Source organism: Tupaia chinensis, unplaced genomic scaffold (assembly GCF_000334495.1).
Source record: "Tupaia chinensis unplaced genomic scaffold, TupChi_1.0 Scaffold000332_1, whole genome shotgun sequence".
NCBI classification, from domain to species: domain Eukaryota; kingdom Metazoa; phylum Chordata; class Mammalia; order Scandentia; family Tupaiidae; genus Tupaia; species Tupaia belangeri.
In genome coordinates this window covers 260,081-271,781 of record NW_006159826.1, presented here as the reverse complement: position 1 = coordinate 271,781, position 11,701 = coordinate 260,081, and the positions used below count along the sequence as shown (strand labels likewise).

The window sequence follows — 11,701 nt, the reverse complement described above, 5'->3', positions numbered from 1 at the left end:
CAGGTTGTCTTCCTTGAATGAAGCCGGTGCTCGCGGCAGCGGCAGGGCTGGGGCTGGGGGCCCTGAGGAAGCCACTCCAGGAGACCACTGTGCTCTGGCCCGCTGGAGCGTTTCCCGCCGTGTCCAGGAACGTGGGGGGCCGAGACGTGATAACGAGAATGTCACCACTGCGGCACTCGTGTCCTGGAAGGGGCGGGCCCAGCAAGGGCACGTGTGCAGTGGGGAAGAAGTTCCCCAGCGCAGGGTGGGGCTGGCGGTCCAGCTCCTCGCGGTCTGCGGCCAGCATCTCGGGGTCGGTACGAGAACAGTGTCCACCTCGCAGACACCCCAGAGGATCCTGCACCGGTTGCATGGGCCATGTTTTGAGACCACTGGTCTAGACAACGTGGGCAGGGGCCAGGTGGGGCACTCAGGCCTGTCCCCATGTGCCCACCCAGGGCCCACGTCTGTAGCCGTGCCCAGGGCTCCCGGGAGCACCATGCCGTCGACGTGCAGGCCCCTGGGTGGGTGTGCCAGCACCGATACAGCCCTCGGAGACAGCCTGGCAGCACAGGGACACAGGTGGACGCAGGCCGATGAGCCACCTGTGACTCACGTGGTCATGGACAGCGCCAGCCTCCTCACGGTCTCTTGGTCGGAGCTGGTGGCATCCAGAGAGGAGCCCTTGAGCAGGCTGTGGGCCTGAGCAGTCTTCTCCACGATGCCCCGTGAGGGCACGACCGAGTAGTTGTACACAGAGATGTCGGACTCGAAGTCGGTCTCGCTGCTGCACAGAGAGCTCCTGTCCAGGTCCTCCGCCACGTCCTCCAGTCCCTTCTCTGCCTCGCCCACGCTGCCCCCGTGAGAGCTCTTCTTGGCGATGGACTCCAGAGACGGCCGGATGCCCCGGAGGTGGCCGTCGTCCTCACGGCCCAGGACATGCAGCAGCTGCTTGGGCTCAGGGCTGTCCTGGGAGGGTCCTCTGACCTCGCGATAGGGCGACTCCACACTCATTTCCGGGAACAGGAACGACAAGTTCCGGATGATGAGGGACTTTGCAGGGTCCTTTAGGAAGTGCCAAAAAACAGTGGCATTAGAAGAGATCAGAGGTCTGGGGCCGGCTGGCCGTAGGGCAGTGACGCCCGTATGCTGGACCACATGGCGAGGTCCTGGGTTCTCCTCCTCCCAAGGCGCCTCTGTGCACACGGAGCAAGCACGTGCGTGCTGTGGCCTGGGTAGGCCGGGGCTGGGGCTGGGGCTGGAGTGAAGACCCTGTGGGGGTGCTTCTCTCTCCTCTCTCCCCACTTCTCCTCTCTCCCCCTCCCCTCTCTCTCCTCTCTCCCCACTTCTCTCTCCCCCTCTTTTCTCTCTCCTCTCTCTTCCCCCTCCCTTCTCTCTCCTCTCTCTCCCCCTCCCTCCTCTCCCCCCTCCCTTCTCTCTCCTCTCTCTTCCCCCTTCCCTCTCTCTCCTCCTCCCTTCTCTCTCCTCTCTCCTTACTTCTCTCCTCTCTCTCCCCCCTCCCTTCTCTCTCTCTCCCCCCTCCCCCTTCTCTCTCCTCTCTCTCTCTCCCCTCTCCTCTCTTTCTCTCCCCTCTCGCCTCTCTCTCTCTCCCCCTTCCCCCCGTCTCTCTCCTCTCTCTCCCCTCTCTTCTCTCTCTCTCCTCCTTCCCCCTTCTCTCTCCTCTCTCTGCCACCTCCACCCCTTCTCTCTCCTCTCTCTCTCTCCCCTCTCCTCTCTCTCTCTCTCCCCTCCACCCCTTCTCTCTTCTCTCTCTCCTCCCTCCCCTCCCCCACAATAAACTTTTTAAAAAGATACTAGCTGGAGGACCCCCTCAACAACGTCCTGCAGGGGACCCAGAGCCTCATCTCCAGAGTGAGGCAGAGGGGACCAGGGTGGAACCGCGAGTCCTTTTCCACAGAGCCTCCAAGGGAGGAGAGCCCTGGGGGTCCACAAAGAAGCACATGCCTGAGGTGGCACCATGCTGCGCCACAGTCCTGCCCGTGAGCCTGTCCACACCAGGGCACCATGCTGGGCCACAGGGTGCTGCCCGTGAGCCTGTCCACACCAGGGCACCGTGCTGCGCCACAGTCCTGCCCGTGAGCCTGTCCACACCAGGGCACCATGCTGCGCCACAGTCCTGCCCGTGAGCCTGTCCACACCAGGGTGTACTGTGGCGTGAAGGGGAGCCTGGAAGAGCTGTCTCAGGCCTGCACACCGACGACACCCCAGGACAACCGCATGCGTGGTTCTACTGGCTGAACAACGTGGCGTATTAAGGCCAATCCCACCTACTTCACATTTTTAATCTTTGTTATTTCCTTTCATGAGAGGGAGGGACGTAAGGAAAGACAAAACGGCGGTATTTCTGACGGTCTGCCAAGCCGCCACTCCCCTACGCACCCCCAGCTGTCGGACTACTGAGCCCTCTGCACCGGGGTGTGGAGGCCAGGCTGGGAGCAGAGCCCAGGCTGCAGTGGCACCCAGCCTTGTGCGGCAGGGCCTGCCTGGTGCGCCGTGGCAGCTGGGCCTACACGGAGTCCAGGAAGTCAGCGGGCGCCTGAGCTCACACCAAGGCCCACGCTGAGCTCTGCAGGTGTCACGCTCTCCTGTTCTGCTGGGCCGCGGGTCTTCACGGGTGTCCTCACCCCAGGGTCTGCTGTGGGTGTGCTGCACGGTGACAGCATCCTGTTTCCAGAACACCGCGCGGGGGCAGATCTCAGGACCGGTCTGCGTGCCCACAGCTCACAAAGGACACGCATCCACAGGGCTCGGGATGCTGCAGGGGGTCCCCAGGCTCTGCCGTGCTCCTGCACCTGCCTCGGAACCCGCGGTGGCTGGGGGGCACTTGGGGCGGGCGGCGGCGCACCTGGGGCTCGGGCACGGTCCGCTCGGCGATGTTGGCCTTGAAGCACGCACTGGGGTAGTGCAGCAGGAAGCACATGCTGAGCGGCGTCAGGCCCTCGTCCGTGCTCTTGTTCACGTCCGCCCCGCAGTCCAGGAGCAGGCCGATGATGTCGTCGTGACAATGAACCTGGGGGCACAGGACCAGACTCACGAGGACAGTAGCTGCCACTCAGCCGGGGTGGGGAGGGTCACCTGGCACCCATGCCACCCTCCAGAAGGCCACCTGCCCAGGGCAGGGCCCAGCACCCGTGCGTAGGCTCCGCAGGGACGTGGCTGTGACACGCAGCACACGCAGCCTGCCCTCCATCAGACCGTGCGAGTCGCGCCTGGGTGAGGGTTGTATGCAGTGGGTGTGGGCATCTCCCACCCACCTCTGCTCTGTCCCTGCAGGGGAAGCGGGAGGCCCTCCCAGGTGGGCACTCCCGTGGGCAGCGCCAGCAGGGGTGGGGCACTTACAGCAGCCGCGGCAAGTGCGGTGTAGCCTTTCGCGTCGGCGACATCAGCACTGGCAAGGCTGTCCCTCAGGATCCCGTAAACCCAGTTGTAGTCCCCTTCCTCAGCCTTCAGGATCATGCCCTTGGCAAGCCGCTCCAAGGGCCCGCGGCGAGCGAAGCCTCTGCGCCTCCCCTCCAGGATGGCACCCATGTTCCAGCTGGTATGTGCCTTCTTGTTCCTGCCAGCACAGCAAGCCTCAGGGCTGTCCGGGGCTCCGGGCCGCCTCCACCACCTAACCCGAGGAAGGGCCCAGGGTGGCCCTCCGTCTACCTCTCCTCTCTCCATCCCCAACCATCCGCACAGCCTGAGGCCCCACTGCTCTCTCCGGAGCGACTCCTCAGGCACCTGAGCCCTGGCGGCCACATGGTGACCACTGTGGATGTGCGCAGCGGCAGGGACATGCCACCCAACACGCTCAGGCCAGTGCCTGCCCCGGCGGGAACGTGGGCCATGTGTGCACTCAGGACATCTCACTCAGGCCGTTCTGGGATGGCTGGGAACGGGCCCCGGGTGGGGAGGAGGCTGAGACGCACACTGGTCTAGCACCCAGCGCCCACGTCCTGCCCACGGCTCTTCGCCTTCTGAGCAGAGAACGTGCGTGTCCTACAGCCGTGCACATGACCCAGCCTGCTGTGTGCACAGAACCCCTTCGTGACCAGAAAATCACAGCTGTCTGTCAACTCTGCCCAGCGGCCATCAGGAATTAGGCACTCAGCTGAGGTCTGCGTGCTGGGTGGTTGTATGGATGCACAAGTGACCAGACAGACAAGTGTCTGGCTGGCTGGAAAAATGGGTGGAGAGATGAAAGGACAGAAGGGTGAGAGGACAGACGGACAGGTGGCGGGGAAAATGAGCGGGTAGGTGGAAGGATGGGTGAAAGCACAGGCTGACAGATGGCCGGCTGCAGGAGTAAGTGGGTGGGGAGGTGAAAGGACTGGTAGGCAGACCCATGCATTTATCGGGGCAGCGGGAGAGGGATGGGGGACGGGTGGCTGGAAGGAAAGGTGCCACTGGTGCTCAGCAATATGCTCGTAAACAATTTAGTGACATATGAGGATACAGTTGAGTGGAAGGATTGAAATCTTCCTCGACGGGCCAGCAGGTGGTGTGGTAGTTATGGTGATGGACTCCCACATAGTCGACTACAGTTCAAATCCCAGACCAGCGGCTTCAAACTCACACCAGGCAACTGTGTGCATGCCAATCCCAAGAGGAAAATGGAGACGGGATTACAGCATGGCCATCCCCCTGAGGGGTGACTTCTTGCTTTCTCTGTCTCCATCCTTCTGGTGGGCACACATGCTCTATAGCCAAAATCTCTCCAAAAACATTTTTCTTGGGGACCAGCAAATGGAGTAATGGTTACTTCACTGAACTCCCACATGGCTGACTGTGGTTCGAGTCCCAGACCCGTGACTTAAGACTCACACCAGGCATGTGTGCATGCGTGCCCAAGATCCGGAGAGGAGAATGGAGAAGAGACCGTGGCGTGGCCATCTCCCCTAGGGGGAGGGGGGTGATGTCTTGCTCTCTGTCTCTGTGTCTGTCTTTCCAGCAAGCACACACACCCTATAGTAAAACTTTCCCTTAGAAAAAAAGCTTTGAATACTCTGTTAAAAACCATTTTCCATAGGTGACTGACTTCCTCGGGCTGTGAGAGGTAGGAGAGGTCTCTGGAAACCAGCAGAGTTGCTGTCTTGGGCCCAGCCAGCAGCCAGGCCCCACTTCTGCTGGCACTTGGACTCCGGGCTCCAGGCCAGATGTCACTTTCACACGTGAAGGTGGTCACAACCCCTTGTCCATGCTGACCCTGAGCCAGCACTGGGCTCAGAAAACACTGAGTCACGACTGTGACCCGGAACTCGGGCACACCTACACAGAGGAAGGCTGCACGGCCCCAGAGCCAGGGCCTGCCCTCTGTGCCGTCCACTCAGGAGCTGGTCCTAAGCCACACCTCCTTCCAGGACTCTACCCCAGCCTCGGGCTACCCTGGCTGTATCCTCACCAAGCAACCTCCCAACTGGGAGCCTGAGGCCCCCCACCCCTGCATGGACACAGGTGGCCCTGCAGCCCTGCCTGGCGCCCCCGCAGCCCTCCCCACTGAGGGAGCCCCCTCGTCTTGTGAGCACGTCCCATCATCAGGCAGCACAGCTACATGGCCCAGGGAGCGCCCCGAGGGCTGCTGTGTCAGTGGCAGCTGCCACCAGAGGGCTCTGGGCCCCTCCAAGTGACTCCTGTCCAGCAGGAGGATGCCGCGTGGGGTCGGGTGGGGATAGGGCGACCACCTGAACTTGTAGGCTTGCTTCTGGATTCTGACCAGCAAAGGGGTCTCGTTCGTTATAAACCAGGGCTCTCCGTCCTCGACGAACGGAGGGATGTCGTTCACGAAGATCCGGGAGTCCAGCTCCTCGCGGAACGAGTGTGGCACGGGCAGGTGGCAGTTGTCCGTGGAGTACACGTGCATTTCCGGAGGCAGCGTCAGGCTGTCGTCCAGGAGGAAGCGCTTGTACTCGTAGAAGAAGGGGTCCCGCTCTTCATTCAGGTCCCAGAACGGCCTGTCCTCCAGGAGGCAGACCCTGGCCGGCGCATGTGTGAGGAAGGCCGAGAACTCGGGGTAGTCCCGCAGGGAGAAGCTGCTGGGCAGCTCGGAGCACAGCTTGATGAGGTGCTCCCGGAACCACAGCCCCACGTCCTGGCTGCCGTCGGGGTAGGTCTCCACGCCCGGGCCGAAGCGCTCGTCGGCTCTGTACAGCCCCTGTGGGAAAGGTCCAGGAGGCCCCCAGGGAGCTCAGCAGAGGTGCATAAGAGGGGCGTCCCGGAGATGCACGCTTGTCTGCGCACGTTCAGCGCCCCACACTGGACCGCCTCCCCCCAGCACACGAGGGCGCAGAGTTCAAGACGCCAGCGGAGAATGTGCCTTGGGAGCAAGGAGGGGCCTCTCCGGGGAGGCCCAGGGCCTCAGGGCGAACACGTGTCAGAGGTATGTAAGCCGTTTGGGGGTGACCCAGGCAGGTGTGAGCTGAGAAAAGGGAGCAAGAGAAGCATCGAGGAAAGACCTGGGAGAGAAGGGAGGGAGAAAGAGCAGGAGACAAGGAGAAGGGGAGAAGGGAAGGATGAGGACGAGACAGGGGAGGAGCCAGCTGCTTCCCAGGAGCCCGGGTGCCACCCCCAGGCCCTCCCAGACGCTGCCACAGGGTGGGAGAGGAGGAGCAAGCCCAGAGGGCCTCAGAGCAGCAGCGGCTGCCAGGTGGGCTATGAGACGGCACTGAAGGAGGTGGCGGTCACGGCATGGCGAGGACACAACACAAGGGAAAGGTGGGGAGGCCAGAGACGGGGCCAGGAGGGGCGTTCCACTCCCAGAACCTGCACCCCATCTGTGAGACAGGAACAGCGCCCATCTGAGTCCTCAGCCCTCCTTCCGGGCTGGCCGATGGCCGCCTGCCACGTGGCCCCCCACAGGCAGCTTACCGGCTGGGGCAGGAGGCAGCAGAGTGCCAGACCTACGTGGGGCTTGGTGGGGCTGGGGAGCGGGTGGTGGAAGGGAAAGAAGTGTGGGGACGCTGGGGACCAGGGGGCTCAGCACAAGGGCTCACACTTGCCTCAAGCTTTAGAGCCAGTGAAGAGGTGTGAGCCACAGGTCAGAGCCAGGGAGGAAACGGGTCGGGGCAAGGAAAGGGGCGGTGGGCGAGGAGGCAGGGGGAAAGTACCAGCACATTCGGGGGCTGAGCCCGGGCACGTGGACGCCCGCCCCACCGTCCTGCCTCAGTGAACCTGGGCATGTGTACACCTGCCCTGCCCACTGGCTCCGGTGAGCCCGGCACACGGACGCCTGCCCCGCCGTCCGGTTCTGGGACATCTGTCATAAGGAGCGACTGAGGATCACCCGAGGTCCATCCCGAGCGTGCCCACTGCCATCCCGAGCATGCTATCCCGATAGAAAACGTCACGGTAATAACCACCCCAACGGTTAAACCGGCGAGGGTCTGAGCACCGCATACCCGGCCGCCAAACTTAAACAAACCTGGCTTTGACACGCATGCGTGGACAGCCAGCCCGCTCCGAGGGACACTCCCAGACTACCAGCTCACACGTGGAACGAGCCACAGGGAGCCACAGCGCCATCAGGCACGAGGCTGACAGGGAGGCCACCAGCCGTCCTTCCTGACCAGCTATCAGAGGGAGACAGGGTCACCCCAGGATGTGAGGCCACAGGCATGTGTGTAAACACACTCCCAACACTTACAAAGCACGCTTGCTGCTCGTAGGCACAAGGACGTGCCCCAAACCAGCAAAAGTCTCTACAACAGGACAGGAATCAAGGCCAGGAGACAGGGTCACAGAGGGACTTCTCCGCATGAGCTGTGTTTTCTAGACTTTTCTAAAGTTTTACTCACTTCTGAGAGGGAGGCAGAAAGGCACCCATCAGGGTCGTCACGCCAGTGTTAAGCCCTCTTCAGCCAGCCAGGGTCCTGAGCATGTGCACACGCAGCTGGCGCACACTGGAGACTAGGCAGGGCACCGCCCACACGGGGACCAGGCAGGGCGCGGCCCACGAGGGGACCAGGCAGGGCGCGGCCCACGCGGGGACCAGGCAGGGCGCTGGCCCACACGGGGACCAGGCAGGGTGCAGCCCACGCGGGGACCAGGCAGGGCATGGCCCATGCAGTCTGCACGCAGAGCAGCACAGTACTGCAGCACCAGCACCATGGCGGGTTTGGTTTCTACGTGTGACTCTGCAACTATGTAAATGTTTTACACAATTACAAAACAAAATTAGAGATTTTAAAAAGATAGCTAAAGAAAATAAATGAATGTAACTCTGTATCCAGCTGGGCATTAACCAGAGGCTCACTCCATGTGCCTCCCAGTGTAGGAATGAGCTGCGTGGGACACACCACACATCGCAGGGACAGAGTGAGTCCCCGACTGAGTGGCCTCAAACTCACACTGGGCATGTGTGTGCATGCCCCAAATCCCGCGAGGAAAACGGAGAAGGGCTTGCTGTGTGGCCATCCCCCCGGGGGGAGCTTCTCACTTTCTCTCTCCCTCCCTCTGGCAAGCTCATGTGTCCTGTAGCAATTTGTAAAAGTATATTCCAGATCTTTCTTGTGAAAAGTCCTAAAATAACCAACAGCAACAGTAACCTAGGCAGCACCCTGACTGCACCAACGGCGTCTGGAAGGCTTGTAGGATGGTACCCTAGGTCGCCTGCGAGCCCAGGGCCGGACGAGACAGAACGTGCACCAGTGGGCTGACAAGAAGACTGTCCGTGCAGGTGGGCACCGTGCAAGTGGCTGGAGGCCTGGGAGGACACAGGCAGTGGGGGGTCTGCTCCAACTCTCCATTCCCCTGCCTCTCCCTGCAGCTCTGCCTGCCCCACCCCTGCCCCTCACTTGACCCTGGCTTCCTGTGTTCCTGCTGGCTCCAGCAAGACAGATGCTAGTTCTTTAACCTTCAGACCCTGAACTCACACCAGTGGCCACGGAGAGTGCTCAGGCCCCGGGCCTTGACAGAGCCCTTGCCAGGCTTCGGGCAAATCGCCCCAGCTTTCCCTGTCTCGGAGCCCTGCAGCTGTTTCCCGGCTTGCAAACAGCCCTGGGTGGGACCCCTCCGCCTTCTCAGTGTGTGAACTAGTTCATATAATCAACCCCTCTTTCATACAGCTATCCTGCTGGTTCTGCTTCTCTGGAGAACCCGGACCAAATCGAACAATGCAATAGTGAGTCCCCAAACTGTGGTATCCAGATGCCATATTCCAATAATAGAACTTCAACGAATAAAAACTGCACTCAGAGCATAAAATAGAAAATCAAGCCTGAAACTTCTTGTTATAGTAGAAGGCTATGAAATCTGCTGGTGTCGGTCAAAATATCAGGAGTTAAAGGTAAAGAGAGAAGCTCTCCTGAGACCAGCAGCTGGTGTAATGGCTGTTACTGGACTCCCATGCAGTCGACTGCGGTTCGAATCCTGGACCCGGCAGCTTAAACTCATGCCGGGTACATGTGCGTGCGCGCCCAAGATCCTGAGAGGAGAATGGAGGAGAAGGGATTGCGGTATGGCCATCCCCCCTGGGGGGGATTTCTCACTTTCTGTCTCTCTGTCTCTGTCTGGCGAGCGCACACACCCTCTAGCAAAAACCTCTCTCAAAAAAAATAAAAGAAGCTCTCCCTGGCCAAAGGTGGGATGACTCAGACATCAAAAAACATATGTGGAGGACCAGCAGTTAGCGTAATGGCTGTCACTGAACTCCCCATGTAGTCAACCATGGTTCAGTTCTGGACCTGGTGGCTTAAACACACCGGGCACGTGTGTGCGTTCTCAAGATCCCAAGAGGAGAATGGAGGAGAAGGAATTGTGGCATGGCCATCCCCCTGGGGGGTGATTTCTCGCTTTCTGTCTCTCTGTCTCTATCTGTCTGTCTGGCAAATGCACACACCCTATAGCAAAAACCTCTCCAAAACAAAACAAAACAAACAAACATGTGGGTGCAGGAAGCGGCCAGATCTGCACAGGACACCAGTGACCTTAGAAGCAGACGTGTCAGGGCTGGCGGGCGGCACGGCTCTTACGTGGCTGGACTCCCACGTGGCTGACCACGGTTTGCCCACGGTCCTAGACCTGGTGGCTTGCTTTCTCCCTTTCACTCTCCCTCTGCCTCTCTAGTTAAATTGAATAGTAATAAATTAATAACTAATAGTCTGTTTAAAAAGTAGACATTGTCTTCCTGCGGACACTGCAGGGCAAGAGACAGCTATAAGGAAGGCGAGGCTAGCGCTGCCCGCAGTGTGAAGTACTGGGAGCAGAGAGTCACTGAGAAGGCCAAAGCCAAGGCCAAGACCTGTCCAGACCTATGGGGTGCGAGACGCCCCATGGCTGCAGGCAGCGACAGAACTCCCGGATCCACCTCTCGCTTCTCCCTCCCCATCGCTCTACCAAAGAACACACCTGGGAAAGGCTCGGGACCCCGACAAGCTCCATCAGGATGCCCGGACAGCCCGGTGCCGCTTTTCTCTGCTCGTGTCAATCCGTCCTCCCCACACCCGCCGCACTCCCACTCGAGGTCCACGTCCACCCCTTGAAGGCCGAGGCACGTGGGGGGCCAGCAGATGGCACAGTGGGTAAGCCACTCCATCCCCACGTGGCCAGCTACAGTTGGAGTCCTGGGCCCAGGGCCTTGAAACTCACACTGAGGCTGTGTGTACCTGCCCTAAATCCTGACAGGAAGGGGAGACACTGCAGACAGTCACCGGGGGGGTGGGTGTCTCATTTTCCCGCTCTGTCCCTCTGACAAGTGCACCTGCCCTATTGCAAAAACCTAAAACAGAACAAAAATGCAAGCTGGCTCACTAGCCTAGTGGTTAAGTAAGCTGGATCTGACACGGCTGGCCATGGTTCAAACCTTAGCCCCAGTATCTTGAAAAAGTGGGGCCAGCAGGTGCTATAGTGCTCAAGGACTGGACTCCACGTAGCCAACCATGGTTCAAGTCCTGGATCCAGACCCTGAAACTCCCATCAGGCATGTGTGTGTACATGGCCAAAACCCCAAGAGAATGGAGAAGGGATTGCTGTGTGAGCACACTGCCCCAGAGGGGGGTGATTTCTTGCTTTTTGTGTCTCTGTCTGACTCTGTCTCTCTGGCGAGCACATGCACCCTATAGCAAAAATCACTAATAAATAAATAAATAAAAGCAAAACTTGTCAGAATTATAATGCGTAGTAGACGTATCCACAAACACAATGGAAGATCCTAATATACACCTCTCAGTTAATGACAAAATGAGCAGTCCGAAAATTATGTCCATACTGAGTTTCTGTATAACCTGGGACAGCACAACACAAAGCACCATCAAGTAGCGAAGGCCCACGGGACACTGCTCTCAGCAGCACAGCTGTGGAAACCACGCCCGACTCGCAAACGCGTGTTTAACGAGCTGCCCGAGATGCGCGCCCTAAAGCAAGTCCGGGGAAGTACCCGAGAACGGAGGCCACACGGCCAGCCAGCACCACCCCACGATCAGCCCGGCCCGCTCTGACGAAATAAACCGGAGCCCTGGGAATCTGAGCTGAAGTGATGCTGTGAGCTGCCCGTGGTACGCAGAGCCCACGTTAAACTGCTAACCCCCAGGAACAGCCCTTCTTCAAGAGACAGACAGCTCCATGGCTCCTGCGATCTAGCCAGTTTGGAAAAAGGAAGATGTCCCACTGATAACTGGGCCTCCAGCATACAAAACTCGCATGGTAGGAAGACCACTTACAAGTCTCCTGTCTCTGTATCACTCTTTGTCTCTCTCTACCTCTGTCTCTGTCCTCTCTCTCTCTCTGT

General features: G+C 59.8%; 1 protein-coding gene across 4 annotated transcripts in view; it reads right to left on the bottom strand.

The window, feature by feature from the left end:
* ANKMY1 (ankyrin repeat and MYND domain containing 1) overlaps positions 1 to 11,701 on the bottom strand; it is a 56,577-nt gene that overhangs the window by 36,082 nt on the left and 8,794 nt on the right. For all 4 annotated transcript variants that reach the window (XM_006151919.2, XM_006151920.2, XM_006151921.3 and 1 more), the window contains exons 4-7: positions 5,664 to 6,133; positions 3,340 to 3,556; positions 2,846 to 3,010; positions 596 to 1,044 (exon numbers count right to left, since the gene is read on the bottom strand). In XM_006151919.2, the coding sequence (XP_006151981.1) occupies positions 596 to 1,044; positions 2,846 to 3,010; positions 3,340 to 3,556; positions 5,664 to 6,133 (1,301 nt within the window). The remainder of the gene's footprint in view (positions 1 to 595; positions 1,045 to 2,845; positions 3,011 to 3,339; positions 3,557 to 5,663; positions 6,134 to 11,701) is intronic.